The sequence below is a fragment of the Lepidochelys olivacea genome (genome assembly GCF_965140295.1).
Source record: "Lepidochelys olivacea isolate rLepOli2 genome assembly, chromosome: 15".
Lineage (NCBI taxonomy): Eukaryota > Metazoa > Chordata > Testudines > Cheloniidae > Lepidochelys > Lepidochelys olivacea.
In genome coordinates, this window is record NC_140425.1 from 27,318,101 (window position 1) to 27,336,501 (window position 18,401).

An 18,401-nucleotide genomic window follows, 5' to 3' on the forward strand; every position below is an offset into this window, starting at 1 on the left:
TTATAGATCGGGGAGTTGCCTGTGACATTTGGGTTTGGATCTTGATTTAACTTCTTCACAGTTCCCAGGCTGTCCTGCACTAGGCTTTTGGCCTGAGCCGCTGTCTAATAGACCATACCTGCCTTCCCGCTTTGGTCAGTGGATAAATAAGATGACCCAGTAGGTCTCTTCCATTTATAATCTTTCTGATTCTGGGGGTAGCATGTGATAATCTTAGACCATTGGGTGGCTCTGCAGTGAGGAAGTTCTGCGCAGGGATGGTGTCCCTAGCCTCTGTTTGCCAGAAGCTGGGAATGAGCGACAAAGGATGGATCACTTGATGATTACCTGTTCTGTTCATTTCCTCTGAGGCAGCTGGCACTGGCCACTGTTGGAAGACAGGCTACTGGGCTAGATGGATTTTTGGTCTGACCCAATAGGGCCATTCTTATGTTCTTATGTGTTGGTGGTTAGTGGCGGGTGTTGAATATCAGTCAGTTCATGTAAGGGAAATGCCATCTCTCGTGTTAACATGCTTTGAGCATGTGGTATGTAAAATGTGTACAAGTAAAAACAGTGGTGTCTTTTCCTTTCAGAAAAAGAGCAGAGAAGAGACATGTGGAGAAGGCAGTGGAGTGGAGATCCTGGAGAATAGGCCATACACGGATGGTCCTGGTGGCATTGGGCAGTATACCCATAAAGTATACCATATTGGTATGCATATACCCAGTTGGTTTCGGTCTATCCTGCCAAAGGCAGCTTTAAGAGTTGAAGAGGAGTCATGGAATGCATATCCTTACACAAGGACAAGGTATTATTCCATGTAGCCCTCCCTAGATTTTGAAAGGAACTGAATGTCACTTTACTTGCCATGACTGAGTCACAATGACATCTCTTGTGTTTCCATGAACCTTTAGAGAAACATTGGCACCAACTCCTGAAATCCTTACTGAGTCCTCAGAGATTTGTGTGAGCAGGCTGTGTGAGAACTTCAGGATTTGGCCCATTGTCTAAAAGTGTAAGCCCAGTTGTGCACCAAAGTATGGAAAATTATTAATGTTTTACACAGAGTCTTGTGTGTCACACTGCATGTTTCACTAATTGTTGCAAATATCTGATAGTTAACTTAGATTATATTTAAATGTATGTGAAGATGGCAAGGTCAGCATGTCAAACACTGCCTAGTAAAAGTGAAATTGGATTTGCATCCCAACCCTGTTCTAAGTTGGAGAGTCGGAGAAGGGGGAGAGAGAGAGAGATTTAAGGATAGAACAAAAATAATAGATACTTTGGAGGTTCTCAGATATTAACATAGTGGGGGCTTTATTGTTGTTGTTATTATTTATTATTAATTTATTATTTTTAAAAAAAGAAATAACCCTACAACTAGTAGATTTTTTATCCCAAAAAGGGAAGCGAGCCAAAGACTCCATGGGGCCCCTAGGGACATTGCCATTCACTGTATTTGGAAGGCATTCAGATATTAGCGTGATGGGCACCAGTCACTTTTAGCCTAATATCAGAGATAGTCTGTGGTCTTGGAGTCTTAGTGTAGCAGAGCATTCCCATATAAGCCATATCCTCAGGCCATGCTCTAGCCTTAAGAACAAAATGTTAACAAAGCAGAATCATTGGCTCCTTTTTTGTACATGCAGATTGCATCTTAAAGCAAAACATGAGCGAGAAATGGCCTGGATTCGCAGCCGGTGTTTAGGTGTCTGTTATGAAAGCACTTCTCTCTACTCCATCAAATCTAATAGGCTTTAATCTAAGCTTCATTACTCTTCTCTTCCAGGTATACGTGTCCTTTTGTGGAGAAATTCTCTATTGATATTGAAACATTTTATAAAGCCGATCCAGGGGATCATGTCAATGTATTCAACCTTTCTCCTGCAGAAAAAAGACAGACAATTCTTGGTGAATATCACTTTTTCCCTCACTTTTTCTTCTATCCTGCCTATTGATTGCTACACAGAAGTTTTTATAGAATTTTTCTTAGGAGAAGAAGCATTGTCTAATGGTTACAAAAAAGAACTGGTAACTAGGAGATCTGTTCATGGCCCTGCTGCAGACCATGAGTGAAGCTAGGCAAATCACTTAATTTTTTCCATCTATCTCAATTTTTCCAACTGTAAATGGGACTAATACTTCCCTGTCTCATTTGGATGCTGTGAGGACTAAGGCTTCTTAAAGGGCTTTGAGATACCAGATAGAAAGAGCTATCAAAGGGGAAAGTATTGCTATTTTAAAATAATTATATAATAATATATTTTCTTTGTATGGGAAAACATTGTTCCTATGTAAACTTTCAAAACACATGAAGGCTCTTCCCCCTTTCTCCCCAGTATCATCGCAGCACTGGCTAACATTTCAGCATTAAATTCCCATTTGCACCTTTTTTGGCAGATCAGTTTAATGAGCCTTACAAACGAAGGACTTTAATGTGAAGAAGGCAAAAGGGGGCATTTTGTGAAAAGGCCGAAAATGGCAAGTGTCATCCTGATTCCTGTCATTTGTATTTCCTACTGGCCAGTCCCTATGGCATAATCAGTAGATCCATTGTGTCGGAGTTAGTACTAATTATTATAGTTACACACCATTAAAGCATCACTTGCTTATGAAACTACTGAGACTCTCATGGATTGATTTGAGTTCTGCCTGGCCTTCTTTTAGGAACTGTGAGATTAGCAAGCACCGTATCCTAGTTCTGGAAAGAAGGACACCTAGTGGTTGCTGTACCTTTTTTCTTAGCCACTCCTGAAATGCTGCCTATCAGTGGGCACCTTAGTATCTAAGGTGCAATTTTACTGTGTTTAACTTCTGTAGGCTTGACATTTTTTTTTTAATTTTCAGCCTGGATTAGTGTGTTCTTGTCACTAAATGTCAAACCTTCCTGATCCGCCTTTGTGTACTAATTTGACTCTATTTAAGAATGATTTGAGTCATGTTCTTTCATACAGAACTTACTGAAAGGCCTGTCAATTCTGAGGGAATAACTGAGAGATAACTGCTTCAGATGGAAGTTTAGATCCTCTAACAATGTTTTCCGATCTCAGGATTATTTACAGACTTTTTAAGACATATTCATTAGTTCAGCTACACTTGCTTGGTCCCCCTTATCACAAAAGTGTTCATTAAATAATCTTTAGACTTCAAAGGCAGAAAATTCAGATTACATATTGTGCATAGCACAACATCAGCAAATGAGAAGTAAACCAGTAACATCACTGTGATGTTCTGCAATGGTACCATATTCAGTGGCTAGTCTCTATTCTATGATGATGTTAGAAAAGGACTGTTGTATTATAAGCTTCTAAATTTAGGCAGAGCTACAGCATTGTGGTGGCATGAGAGGAGCTGAAGGGTGAAATATAAAAAACCCTCTTCTTACAGCTGAAAAGATGTAACAGACCGATCTGCCAAAATACCCTGGATTTACAAAATCTTTGGGCAAAAATATCCATTTGCTAAGACTGTGCATGTGAGTTCTCCTGGCATTGTCAACATCACTGTCTAGCAGAATTGTATAAACAGTTTAAATATAAGTTGTTTAAGGGAAAATACAAAGGAGCTAAATTGCTTTAATGTTTCTGATAGACACCAAAGCGATTTTTAAAAGTGTTGTTTTATAGTTATGCAGAAAGGGAAAACTTTAAAAAAAAACTATGTGTTTTCTGCCTTTAGATCCTATTGATATTGTTAAAGATCCTATCCCACCACATGAATACAAATCAGAAGAGGATCCAAAGGTTTATAAATCTGTGAAGACTAAAAGAGGGCCATTGCCAGAGGACTGGATTGAGGGGTACAAGAACAACCCTGGGAAATATCCAATCATGTGTGCATATAAACTGTGCAAAGTGGAGTTCAGATACTGGGGGATGCAGTCCAAAATCGAGAGGTTTATCCATGACGTTGGTGAGTAATTGTAGTCTTGTACTTGCTGTCAAAATTTTAACATTGTTTTTAGCATTTCTGAGTCAGAGAGCAGCAGCATGTTACGTAAACAGTATGTGCCCAGTTTTCATGTGCGGATGCCTTAAGAGGTCACTGGGCTACTCAGATTAATACTTGGTACAGAATCCTGTGCATATAACACAAGAGATGCCCAAAAAGAGATTCTCATGTTTGATTTTGACAGCGCCATGCAGGATGGCTGTGGGACTTACCAGAGTAGTCAGCATCATTCCCATTGTTTGCAGTCAGACTGTGTGGGGACCCTAACCATGTTTGGTCATAGCTGTATCCTGGAAAATGTTGGACAGGGCCTTAATCCTCTGAAAAAGGATTCTTCTGTCACAAATCTAACTAACGCTTTCAAAGGTCTGTTGGCTTTCCTTATAAAGGGCCAAATCCTCAGCTGCCTCCCAAACCCAAGTAAATGAGCCTCACAGAGGGCCCTGCCACAGGGCTCAGTGAAGGGAGGTGGGGAGTCTCCACCCTGCCCCACATTTTCAGAGCCGCTCTCTCTCTGGCCTCCCTGCTTCCCTTCTGAGTGGGAGGAGGTTGGCCAGTGCCTCTCCATAGTCACAAATCTCTCAGCCCTCCAGGATGCACTACTGAAGGCTCTCCGTCCTCTTGTGATTATAATTAAATATGGATCAGTGGCAATTGTCAGGTACAGTAAAGGTACCACACTGATTAGCATGTGCATTCTTAGATCAGTGCTTCTAAAGGAGGCCAACTAGTGTTTATGTCAGAGGACTAGCTAACTGGATGCTGTACAGGACAATGGCAGCAGTGTTGGTAATAATTTGCGCTTTGGCTTTGCAAAAAATCTGTAACATAATTGAGACAGTTTTTGTGCCACGCCACAATAGGCAGGATGTACAACTGGTCTGAAAAGAGATGAAATGGTTCCTTAAAACAGTGAAATCTGCCAAGTGTCCTTCCCAAGAATCCAGGCTATCGGGGGGCCCTACTACATAGGGGGCCTAGAAGGTTGCTTGCTCAGAACATGCACATTCAATGATCTAGAAATGTTGTACTGATTAGATGCATTATCATTAAGTACAGAGCGATGGCACTGATGCGTGTTAAATAAGGCCATTGGTCATCGATTGCCGTGCTAACTGAATGGCCAGTGCAGCCCCGTAATTTCTTCTTTCTAGTAGGGATCCTGTGGTTTTACTGATATTTCTAGTCACTGTAGGGTCTCAAATGCCAAGTTTTAGCACTTTGACAATGAATTGTGAACGCATTGGTACTGGTTAACACTGCTTTCTAACCTCTCATCTGCATTAGAAAATTGCAAAGCTAATGCAGAAAAATCAAACAAGCCCCCCTCTACCTGCGACTGAGTCATTCCATTGTATCTCATCTGTAGGTACACTTTCAGATGGGTCATTTTCCCTCCTTGCTTTCAACTGCTCTAGTTTCGGAGACAATTATTGGGACATGCACTATAGGGAGTAGGTGGAATAAGGTAATCCATTTGGAAAATACATCTCTAACTTTTTCTTCCAACAGCCGATCTCAAATTTTAGACCCCTTCATTAGTTTGTCTCTATAGAGGAGGAGGCACTTCTGTTTGTGCTAGATGAAGTGAAGAGAAGACCTTTAAAGGTTTGGAGATTTGGTTCAGTTTGGGTGAACACCCTGTAGTTTGTTTGCTTATCCAAAACTTTGAGTCTGCAAAATCATGCTTTGTGAAAACAGGTTTTCTTGCAGTAGTTTGGAACTTCCCAACTCTGCCCAAACCCATATGCATTAATGCTCCCAACAATAGGGAGGGGGGGAGAACCCCCACAGAAACAGGGTTTTGGAAAACAGTTCAGCATTTAAAAGTTTTTATTTATTTATTTTATTTATTTATTGAAGCTCAGAAGTTTAATTTGCGTTGGGTCTCAGTTTGGGGCAATAATTGGGGAAGAGAATTACATTAGCACAAGCAAATTCAGTTGGGGAGTCCACCACAGGTTTTATAATGAGCCCAGTCTAGGTTGGGAGAGAGCTGTGGGAGTTTGCTGAGTGCCAAGTGGCTACCCATGCAATGCAGAGGTGGTAAATGACACGTACAGTTAAGTACCTTGTGTTATCAAGTTAAGTTTCAGTGTTCTTTTAAGAGTTCCCAGCTACCTGAAACAAAACTGTACTAAACCTCAGCTCTTGCTTACTTTAAAACTCCATGTAAAACACACTAAATTCTTGGCTCACAGAAGGTAGGGAAGTAGAGGGCAGTGAATGTGTGCATGCTAACCAACAGATGTCTCAGAAAATATGTGTGTGAGTGCTGGGAAAAAGGACAGATAATCCAAGATTTTAGTAATTACACTAAAACACAATCATTAAAATGGAAATGAAGATGCCAGATGTAATGTCCTAATTCAAATGTATATACTGAAAGCCCTTGGATTCCATTAAGTAATGACACCCAGGTTCTGTTCACGCTACATTTTCCTACGTTATCTGCACAGTCGTTCCTTCCTATTGGCAAAGCTTCTTTGAATTGATTCTGCCCGCTCATGCAGAACGACTGTGGTACTGCTTACAATAGTGAGTATTGGTCCCATTGTTTGAAATCATTCTGCATTCGTTATCTCAGGAGCACTGTTACAGTCCATTCACTAGCCTTGAGAGCAGGCATCGAGAGCTCTGCCAGTGCCATTTTGGTTTTACTTTTTCCATAACTTGAGGTTGTTGGCCAGTCTTTCAGTCTGGTGTGGACAAATTGTTCCTCCCTGACAGACCATACTGTAGATGGCTCTTCTGCTATAACAAATCCCCTCAGTATATTGGGGAAATGAGTTAATTTCATCTGTCACAGAATATGGCAACAAAAGAAAATGAGCCCTTTTTATCTGGAAAATGAAGAGGAAGTATATGGCCCTTTCAATTACTCATAAATAGGATTGGCAGAATTGTTTTTTTCATGATTTCAACAAATAGTATCAATGTTTATTTTTAAGCATTTTTTAAATTTTTTTATCAGTTTACATTTTCATTGTGTGAAATTATGGAAGGTGTCAGACAGTAGGGTGGAGCCAGACAGCAATTGTTTAATGACTGTGGAGGTTGAGATTCAAAACATTAAAGCTTTATAACTGTTAAAACACAAATTGTCAACATCACAAGTCAAAATATACAAAATAAATATCCTTAAATCAAACGCTAGTAACTTCTCAAGCAGCATTTTTCTTTCTTTGCCTATCTGTAAATTACGATTATTATTGATGGAAATATTGTTCATTGGTTTGCTTGTGTTGGGTGAAATTGACGTTTACTGACATTTAGCAATAAAAATTTAATCTTTCTAGTCCTATTCATAAAGGAACTTTGCATAAGTTAAATTGTGATCTTTCGGAAAAAAGGAGCTTTGCATAAGTTAAATTGTGATCTTTCGGAAAGATGGCCTTGTATATTTCCTAAAAGACTTCATTCAGTCTCTTGTTGATCCAGCTGTTGCAGTGAGCCATATCATCTGATTGTCTGCCACTCGGGCTCCTTACCACTGTGTTTTATTGATATAAATAATACATCTTTGATCTGAAGTGACTTTAAGTTGCATAAATAGAAGAAGTTTTTGGAGCAGAGACAGAAAATTGAATAAAGAGTGGAAATTAAAAGTTGGGTATTTGTGGGAGATGGATAGCCTTGCTTAGCAGCCCTGGATGCAATACTTGCCATGTGAGAGAGTGTCTCCCTTTTGTTAATACATTTCCTTGGTACTGGTAACAGTTTGGAGGATGTGCTTGTTATCTCAGGCCACATTGGTAATAGCGAAATCATAATGCATTAGTAAACTCTAATTTGGGGTTTTTTTTAAACTTTACTCAGACCTCACACTTCTCTTGTCTTTTTCATCTGAGGACTTTTATCATCCCAAACTCCCTATTATCCTCATTTTACAGATGGGGGAAGCTTATACATGGAACAGCAAAGTGACTTGTCCGTGGTCAACAAGTCAGCAGCAGAACTGGGAGTGGAGTGAAGGAGTTCAGACTCCTAATTCTCTGCACTATGTAGTTATTTAGACTGTGTTCCCTTAATGAAGTACAATAGAAAGTTTGGGGAAAGAGTTGAAAGAGAAGAAAACATTAGTTTAGTTAAAAATAGGAAAATTATAATATGTGGTTGACTTACTGAGAGGCAAGATAAGGAAGGGAATGGCTTTGAGAGAGGCTGTTGAAATGTTCTCAGTCTCTCATTGAACATAGAAGTCATTTGTGAACTAACTGGACAGTCACGCTGTTGTCTGACATCTTGAGACACTCACTTAAAATGTGGGCTATTAATCTAGTCTGCTGTGCTAATTGAATGTGCTTTGGAGTGAACCCCAAAGAGTTTAATTACATTAATGGTGCACAATGTTACACAAGTTTCGGATTTTTGCCATTCCCACTCAGTTGGTACCCTTTGTACATGCGTATATTTTAGTTGATGTGTATGCCAGTGCTGATAACTTGAGAATTTTCTGGATAAGCCCATATTTTTCTGAGAAGTTTTGCTTCACTTAAACTTTCTCCATAAAGTACTCATCTAGTAAGGTCTTATCCAATGCCCAATTCAGTCTATGGAAGGACTGCTATATATTGGCCAGCCCTTACAGCGTGCTATATACAAGTGTTGGCATCTCCTCTAAGCTTGTGTTTTAACAGATTGCACCTGGAGGATCAGACATAACCATATCATTTTGCTTTGTGAGTAGCCTAAATAAGAGAAATGGGGGGGAAATAAACACACAACTTCAGGGTTACATTTTATCAGAAATGTTCAAGCAACTAGAACTGTTCGGACAAGGTTATGGTATCTGTTGTGGTTATCAAGGAAATAAAGTGCCACACAAGGGAAATCAGACTTCCTTTATCTGCAGCCAGGAAATTGCGAGTGTGTTATAAAATGCTTGGGACACATCACACTTGTGTGTAAAAACAACTGCCCAGATATACTTAGATTCTGCAGTGTTTTTATGTTATACTTGGATTGTATTTGTGGTTTTACTTTAAATAGAAAAAGCAAACCCTGAACTGCAAAGAGAGATCTTTAGCTACAGACAGAGCCCTCCAATGGCTTCACACTGGTTGACTTCTAGAAGTATTATTATAATTTGACTGTAACAGGGTTGGCTGGGATGACAAGTTTGAAAGACAAGTGATTAAATGTCCACTGCCTGCTGATAATCACAAGGGATGATCTTTCCTAAAACAGTGGAAAATATTACCGTTAAATCAACACAGAGATACTAGTTTTTTCTTAAGTCAAAAAATACGGCAATATTTTTTGTTTTAGTCAAAATGTTACACTCCCTGAAGAGTTAATAAAACCACATTCTTCACTAACTATTATTATTATGTAGGCTGAAGAGGTATTTGGTGCTTATCCATAAAGAGACTGTTCCTGCATTTCTTTCATAGGCCGAATTCACATTGACTTTAGTGGGTGTCTTGTCTGCATAAGGATAAACAGGGTTGTGCTCATTCCATAAATGAAGGTGAGAATGGGAATGAGACAAGCCAGGGATTTGTGACAGTTTGATCTCTATAAATTTCTCAAGATGAAAATCAATTCTGATTCTCCCTTACTATTCGTCTCTTTTATGAGCAAAAGAGAGCTCTTTAGGAGACTACAAGTAACACTAGCTCTTCTTCATGTTATTGGACCAGTCTGTTGCATTCCAATCTATAGATATGTCTATACTGAGGCTGGGAGAGTGCTTCCCAGCTTGACTAGGCAGGATCAAGCTACCATGCTCTAAAAACAGCAGTATAGCTGGGGTTAGCATGGTGGTGGCTCGGGTTAGCTGCCCAGGGATGGTGTCCTTAGCCTCTGTTTGCCAGAAGCTGGGAATGGGCAACAGGGGTTGCATCACTTGATGATTACCTGTTCTGTTCATTCCTTCTGGGGCACTAGCATTGGCCACTGTTGGAAGATACTGGGCTAGATGGACCTTTAGTCTGAGCCAGTAGGACCGTCCTTAAGTACATACCCCCTAGGAGTCCATACTCACAGGGCTAGCCCAAGTTGGCCCATCCATGGTACCCCGGCTACACTGTTATTTCTAGTGCATTAGCTCAAGCCCGGCTAGTGCATGTAAGTCTACTTGAGTTAGGAAACATGCTGCCAACTGCAATGTACATGGACATTAAAAGTGTCAAAAGTGAAAGAACACAATTCAGTAAAGGTTAGTTCCACCAAGTTCAGCAAACCTGACCCATATTACCATGCGATAGTGGTTTGCTCAGCAGGGTCTGTTGCAACTTTCCAGGTTGTTGCAGCTCTATTCTGTAAAAATAGCATCCTGAAGTTCCATGGTTATTTGCTCTTATTGACACTAGATCACATTTGCCCAGCTTACAAGTAAAATGCTTTTTGTTCTGACAGCCCCAGAAAGTTCTCCTGGGATCTGGCAGTGGAACTGGGAATCCCTTCGTGTACAGGGAGAATGGTCTTGTGATTAAGGCACTGGACAGACACTCAAAGTCAGGGTTCAATTCCCAGTTGAGCCACAGACTTCCTTTGTGACTTTGGAAAGGTTACATGGTCCATCCCTCTGTGCTACAGTTCTCCATCTGTCAAGCTGCCACAATATTGTTTTTCTACTTCAGAGGGGTGTTGAGGATAAATTCAGTGATGTTTGTGATATGCTCAGATATTGCGGCAGTGGGGGCAAGGTAAGAACTTAGATCATAGACAGCAAGAAAGATTCTTTCTAGAGGCCAAATTGTACACTGCAATCTCATTCTTTTTCCCTCTCCAGATCTTGTCCTGTGCCTGAAAGAGCCATGCCCAGCTTAATTGTCATATCCCAGGTTGAGTCTGCGGGACTGGCAGTTAGAAAAAAACATGTGGTGAAACACTGGAATGCGTTACCTAGGGAGGTGGTAGAATCTCCTTCCTTAGAGGTTTTTAAGGTCAGGCTTGACAAAGCACTGGCTGGGATGATTTAACTGGGAATTGGTCCTGCTTTGAGCAGGGGGTTGGACTAGATGACCTTCTGGGGTCCCTTCCAACCCTGATATTCTATGATTCTATGATTCTATGTCTTTACTGGTTAAATGAAAACTTCTGGTCTGGAATGACAGGCACACAATAAACAGGGAGCCCCATGATGCCATTTTCAAAAGAATAGTGCTGTAGGAAGAGGTGATTTAGATTTCCGGCCAAACCGTTCATCCAGTTCTAGTACAGAAGAGATGGACTGCTCTCTTGTTGTTGGGATGGGGGTTATACATATAATTCCTATAATCTAAGGGAAGGGGAGTGAGACAGGAAGGTGAAGAGGAATTAAAGGAGGCTGACTGCTTATCCCATGTGATTTTCTTGGTCCTAATGATTAAAACAAAGGTCTGTGATCAGAGCTCTCTAAGCCTTTACACAGAGAGTTTCTGAGAGAAGCAGAGCAGTTGAGGCATTACTGAAGGAGGACTTGTGGCACCTTAGAGACTAACAAATTTATTTGAGCATAAGTGGAGCTACAGCTCACTTCGTCGGATGCTGCATTCAGTAGCATGAGCAGAGATTGTCATGTTAACGAGCCTCCCGAGTTCTGGAATAGGGGCAGGCAGAGGAAGCAGGCTTCCAGCATTGAGATGGAGCTGGAAGGGTCACTGTGATCGGACCAAGCACACACCCTTTCTCAAGGCGTTTAAGCAATACTTTTCAGAGTGTTGCCACCGTCCTAAAAAGTGCCAATTCCAACCCACAATAAATTTCAACCACAGCTGTGGCAGAGCAGAGCACAGTACAGTTGAAACTAGTGAAAGAATTTCTTGGCTTTAGAGTCTCAGCCACAGAAAAAAGGGGGACATGTGACTGGGAGTTTAAGCCTTGTTGGTAGCTGCTGAATGTCCGGCTGTTCTTGGGAAAGGCATTGGCGATGACACCCGTAGCTAAAGAGTTCCCCAGCAAGTCTATGATAAATAATCTGATTGGTGAAACAAAATCAAATTGGACTGGGGGAATTTAAACAGAATTGAGATGCTGCCCTGCCCCAAAAGGTCACAATGCGGTGGCTAGGAGATGTATGTGTTGCATGAAATTACCTCATGAAAAAGGGCAGTGGATGCCTGGCAAGCACGCACAAAATATTGATACACGACATTGTATTTTGCAAACATAGCCTGAGCATACGGTGAGCTCAGACTGATCTGACACAAGAACCAATGACCCAATATACCTCCTTCTTGTCTTGAGTCATTCTGTCAGGGGCAATAAATGACTTCGTGATGCTTGGCAGACTGACTAGAGAACTCACCAGAATGAATAGCAACAACACTGTCTATGGGCTGGAGGAAATGACTTATATGGAAAGAAAGAATCAAATATATGTATAAAAACAACCACGGGGGGGGAGGAGGAAGATGTATTGGGTAATATGTTACTAATAATTAAAGAGTGCAAGTGACAGGGAAGGGAGAGAAATGATTTTTAGGCTGCTACAAAACAATAGATAACTAAGCAAAAGTAACATTAGACTGAAGATCTGGAAAATCTTTGTGGTAGTTAGATTTCTAAGAATGGCTTTCCTAAGGAAGCTGTGAATATCATGTGATACAAACAACTGAAAACTATATTCTGTGGGGAGCAGTTCTGCCTTGGCCGGGGCAGAGGGCGTGGAGGATGGCTTTACTAGGTCTGTCCCATCTCTATTCTCTGTGGGGCTGAGAGAGCCAGTCTTTACCCACTGCCTCGACTGCTTTTTTCCCCTTAATTAATTGTTAATTGGCTTCAATAATCCTGGGGCAGTTCAGTGACCTCTTTGTGGCTCATTATATCAGAAGCACAATTGTGGCCAGTGATCTTAGGTCAGAGGCCTCATTGGAATGGTGACTGTCTGCAGAGCTTTCCTCTGTAGTATCATTCCCACTCAGAATGTGGGGGCTCGATACAATAATTGAAGTGCCAGTAACTCTGGACTTCCAATCTCACCTCTGTTGTTTTGGGCAAGTCCGTTAACTCATCTCTGCCTCCGTATCCCAATATGTAAAGTGTGGATAATGTTGTTTATTTGAAGGGTTTGTGAGTATGAATTTGTTAATGTTTGTAAAAGACTTGAAAGTTGGAATGTGCTGTTTGTATGCCCTGTGCATCCGTCAGAGATAATCACCAGTTTAAGGGCATGATCGACCATGAGATTTTTAAGTGGTCCTCATTGAAAATCCCAAGCAATGACATCTGCTTTAAAGTTGAATGTCCTGGTAATGGTGGCCATCATGTTTAACTTTGGAAGAAAGTGTCTGGAGCACAGTCATAAATATTGTTCGTTTGTGGATGTTTGGAAGGCTCTCCCTTTCAGAAATGTGGTGCATTGGAATAAAATGCTAAATGATGTCATTATCCACTAGATGTTTCTAATATGTCAGTAAAAAGAGCGTGTATGTTGTGAAATAAAATATTTCCTCTTCTCTCTCTCCTCCTGTGCCACTAGTTTGGAAGTTCATATTCATTATTCCATTTTGCCCACAAGTAGAGCTGCATGCAATATTCATGGGAAAACCTGATAGCACCGTTTGAAACTCTCCTGGATAGGAAACCAGACAAAGCTTTGACCAGGGATAAATACCTGACCCACACAATTTGGATCCAGACTTCAAACCTCCCAAAATTCGGAGTGTGAGTTGTAGCTGGGTCTGGCTTTTTAGTTAGGTTCATTATAGAGAGAGGGGAGCCGGTCATGAAATCCAGCTCTGAGTTTGGATTATATGAAACGATCCCCAACTTAAATCAGTGGCAAAACTTGCATTGTCTTTAGTGGTGCAGACTTTGACCCATTGAACATCAGTGCAGTTTTTGGGTCACTGTGGTCAAGGATTAGTGAACTGACCAGTCTCTATAGATTTCAAATGCCTGGTAACATCCCAGAGACCTCTTTATGGCAGATTGGTTAGCTCTGTGTAATTAATGCCACTAAAATCAACTCAGTGGTGATTTAGAGTCTTCTACTAGATGAATAACGTTCCTGTAGTGTGTTAGTTTTGCTGGTAACTGGCATGTTGTTGCTTTGCAGGCCTTCGGAAGGTAATGGTGAGAGCCCACCGGCAGGCGTGGTGCTGGCAGGACGAATGGTATGGGCTCACCATCGAGGACATCCGGCAGCTCGAGAAGGAGGCACAGCTGATGCTGGCTCAGAAGATGGCCCAGTTCAGCTACAGTGAAAATGAGGCAGAGCAACACGGAGCCAAAGATTCCCCAGGCGAGAACGATGCTGAAAGCAAGGCCATGTCCTCTGACGACGTGGCAGACGCTGCTAGTAATATTGGTGAAGCCATGTCTGGGAGAGGGATAACCAAGCAGTGGTCCACATCTTCCAAATCCTCGCGATCTTCAAAAAGAGGAGGTGAGATGTTCATAATGGGATTAATTGCATTAGGAAAAAACATACAACTCTTGCTTTGGGTCAAGCATAAAGTGTGCTGATGTAACATGCTGGGTAAGTGTGATCATGTCTCATTTTAGTGGCTAGCCCATATGATGGGTCAGAGCTTATTTATTGCTACAAGCTGACTGAGTCGCTTCTTTAGCCTGTGCATGTGGTGTGAAAGTCCCCTCTGATGGAACTGTGTTGAGGGTTATGCCCATGCTGCAACAGCAGCTCCTGAAATGACATTGCCATGAATTCCATCACAGTTAAATAAATTACAAAAAGGGGAAATGAGGGAAGGCAGTGAGAGCTGGTGGCAGTGATTGTTGTCAAAGAAAACAAGCAGGGCACCACAGAGGGGGGATTAGTCCCTGTTGTTAGTGACATGGAAGTTTTTATAAGGTTTAATTCCTCAGGCGATGATCTCTCTCTGGACATGTGCCTGTCTGATGTGAAATGCTAGATGCAGAGAGAGAATCACTGAATACGCCTTGATCTGATTAATTGTTAGATTCCATGTCTCCTGCTTTGGATTTCTCTGAAATACAGTTAGTGACAGGCATAATCCTCCCTGGTCAGCGATACATGTTACTGCTTGTCGTTCATTTCCAAGGAGGGGGTTGGCTCCCAGGCTGCTGCAATGTAGTTTGCACAGCTAAGCACCATAATTGGCCTTTTGGGAAGATAACGCAGGTCATCACTGTCAGTGAAGAAAGAGGTGAATGACAGCTGTTGCATTTTGCTACTGTTGATGTCCTCTAACCATCATCCATGGCTAAGGAGATCAGATGCCACCATGGATCATATTTGTTACCTTTTAAATGCCGTGCAGGAAAAAATGTCCAAGAGGCTCCAATGAACCTAACTGAAGGACTCACTTCAGACCCATGAATCTCCCCTGTGCAGTAGGAAGTCATATTCTCTCAAGTGTCCTTTACTATAGACTCCTCATTTTCTTGAGCCACTCTTTGAAAAAGATGACTCCTGACATCTTAACTCAGTGTTTCTGTCAGGCACAAGTCACATCGAAGACAGTGGCAGGGTTTACAGTAGCAAAAAAGTTGTGTGTGTTTTGCAGTAGGTTAGCTATCTCACTGCAAAATCCTAGAGTGAAAATGTGGCCCATTGAAGTTCTTGGGGCCAGAATTCATCCCTTTGATGTAGTTGGGCGAAGTGAACCACACAAGACAACCTACAGTTCTTCTTAGAGTTGTGTCCCTGTGGGTGCTCCACTTTAGGTGTCTTGGTGCCCTGCGCTTCTAATTGGAGATTTATAGTAGCAGTGCCCCAGTTGGCTACACATGTGCGGCAGCCGTCTCACACCACTCTGAGCAGTTACCCTGCCTGTGCAGCCAACCGTCCCCCAGTTCCTTCTCTACCTCCTTTGGCTTTGGCCAGAATGACAGCAGCGCCTCTCAGCTTTCGATATTTCTTATTTCAGTTCTTTCCCGGTTAGTACCCTTTCTTTATTAATTTCTCCTTAAATTTTTCTTTACCATTAAAAAAACAAAAAAAATATTTCCTCTCCTAGTCCTCCCCTTTCCCCCGCCTCATGCGGGTAATTACCCAGCAATAAAAGAGGCATAAGAATGGAACTATTCCCATTCTTGCTTTCAACATAGCCTCTCAGACATGCCGGGCTCTCCAGGTTTCAAATGCTGTCTGACTTGCAGTCTGAAATGCCTGCCATCACTGTCTCCCCTAATCTGCAACAGGACTGTCCAGATTCTCACAGACAACTTGGCGACTATGTTTTATATAAATTGCCAAGGAGGGGCCTGATCTTATCCACTCTGTGCCGAAGCAGTTGCCTCTGGCAATGGTGCATCTACAACAACATAGGCATCATGACATTCTACCTGCCAGAATGCCACAGCAGACCAGCTAAACAGGAACTTTTCACAAACGCAGGAGTGGGAGATGGATCCCGCAATCCTAAAAACTATATTCAAACCATGCGGATTCCCCTCAATAGATCTTTTCGCAATGGCCCACAATGCCAAGAGCCTGCAGTACTGTTCCCGGGCCAGGCTGGGACACGACTCTCTGGGTGACGCCTTTCTTGTGAAATGGGAAGCCCCACTTTTGTATGTCTTCCCCCCAATTCCCCTTCTGAGCCGTGTCCTTCACAAGATCAAGCAAGACAAATCCAGAGTCATCCTCACTGCACCAACATGGCCCAGACAAACGTCGTTCCCGTACCTGAAACAGATGGTTGTGACACCACCATGAACCCTTTTCCTCATGCCTCGTTTGCTGACACAGGACACCTCCATCACCCCCAACATTTCAATACTCCATCGCAAGGCGTGGCTGATCTGTGGAGGACAGAACTTCAGACAGACTGTTCCAAGGAAGTACAAGACATACTACAGAACAGCCGACGGCTGACCACACGAAAGACATACGCACAGAAGTGAAAACGGTTCTGTACCTGGTGCCAGGAAAAGCAGATTATTCCACAATCGGCCCCACTACCCATCATCCTTGATTACATACTGACACTAAAAATAATCGTGACTATCTACTAGCTCATTCATAGTGCATCTAGCAGCCATCACCTCCTTCCACACTAAGGTGGACGGAGTCACCATCTTCACTCACCCACTAAGCACTTCCACCAGGGCTTAGAGAATAGGTATGCCACATTATGGGACCCGACTCCCATGTGGGATCTCAATCTCGTTCTCTGTGCCCTCATGGGCAAACCCTTTGAACCACTAGTGACCTACTCATTGTTGCACCTATCCATGAAGGTCGCCTTCCTAGTAGCTATCACATCAACAAGAAGGGTGGGAGAGCTGGGTGCCCTAATGGCTCACCCACCTTATACCACATTCCTCAAAGACAGAGTAATCCTACGACCACATCCTAAGTTCCTACCCAAGGTTGCCTCCCCCTTGCATCTCAACCAGCCCATTTACTTACCTGTATTTTCCTCAAACCGCATGCTGACAACAAGCGGCGTCCCTTCACACGCTGGATATCTGCAGAGCGCTAGTGTTCTATATAGACAGAACAAAAACATTTAGAAAATCATCTAGACTGTATCCACAACAGGACATTCCCAAGGTCAAACCAGCTCCAAGCAGAGATTTTCTAAGTGGATATCTACCTGTCTCCAATTATGTTACCAAAACTATGATCTGCAAGCTCCCTCTGGACTTCGCAGACATTCCACTAGAGTGCTGTCCATGTCGATAGCCTTTCTCAATAACGTATCCATCACGGACATTTGTAAAGCAGCTACCTGGGCATCAGCCCATACCTTTACCAAACACTGTTGCTGTGATGCACAATCAGCCGCAGACGCTCACTTTGGACTCTTGGTGCTCTCCACCGTACGTACATCAACTCCGAAGCCCCTCCCCTCCGCCGAGGGGCACCGCTCAACAGTCCCCTAAAGTGGAGCACCCATAGGAACACTCCTTGAAGAAGAAAAGGTTACTCACCTTGTGCAGTAGCTGAGGTTCTTCAAGATGGTAGTTCCTGTGAGTACTCCACTACCCCCTGCCCCCCCCACTTCGGAGTTTCGTGTTGATCCTTTGGGGTAGAGAAGGAACTGGGGGATGGTTGGCTACACACATGGGGTAACCACTCGGAGTGGCGCGAGATGGCTGCTGCGTGCATGGCCAACCAGGGCACTGCTACTACAAATTTCCGATTAGAAGTGCAGGGCGCCAAGACACCTAAAGTGGAGCACCCACAGGGACAACCATCTCGATGAACCTCAGTTACTCCACAAGGTGAGTAGCAATTGCTTCACTTGCTATACACTTACCTGGAGATAAAACTGCCACTTGCCTTGGCTATGCTGGGATTTTACAGTGACAGAGCCATCTCTTGTTAGCTATCTCCTTGTAAAAAACACACCATTTTTGTCCCCTGGTGTAGACATGGCCAATGGAAATTGCAGTTCTTCAGCATCTCTCAGGATTTCACTTTAACGGCTTTCACTGGTAGCAAAACATGATTTTTAAACTTCAGATTGGCATGGATTTTACTGGAAAAACTGATGAAAGGAGTGAATTGCAATGAGCTGGGAAATACGTCACGGAGATATTTTAATCCTCTTTCATGCTAGGTTTAAGAAACGGCAGCATATTCACATACATAAATGCGA

General features: G+C 42.4%; 1 protein-coding gene across 4 annotated transcripts in view; it reads left to right on the forward strand.

Annotated features, from left to right (window-relative positions):
- Positions 1-18,401, forward strand: part of PITPNM2 (phosphatidylinositol transfer protein membrane associated 2) — a 216,902-nt gene that overhangs the window by 144,682 nt on the left and 53,819 nt on the right. For all 4 annotated transcript variants that reach the window (XM_084648892.1, XM_084648894.1, XM_084648893.1 and 1 more), the window contains exons 4-7: positions 576-790; positions 1,775-1,896; positions 3,664-3,897; positions 13,925-14,254. In XM_084648892.1, coding sequence (XP_084505018.1) covers positions 576-790; positions 1,775-1,896; positions 3,664-3,897; positions 13,925-14,254 — 901 coding nt within the window. The remainder of the gene's footprint in view (positions 1-575; positions 791-1,774; positions 1,897-3,663; positions 3,898-13,924; positions 14,255-18,401) is intronic.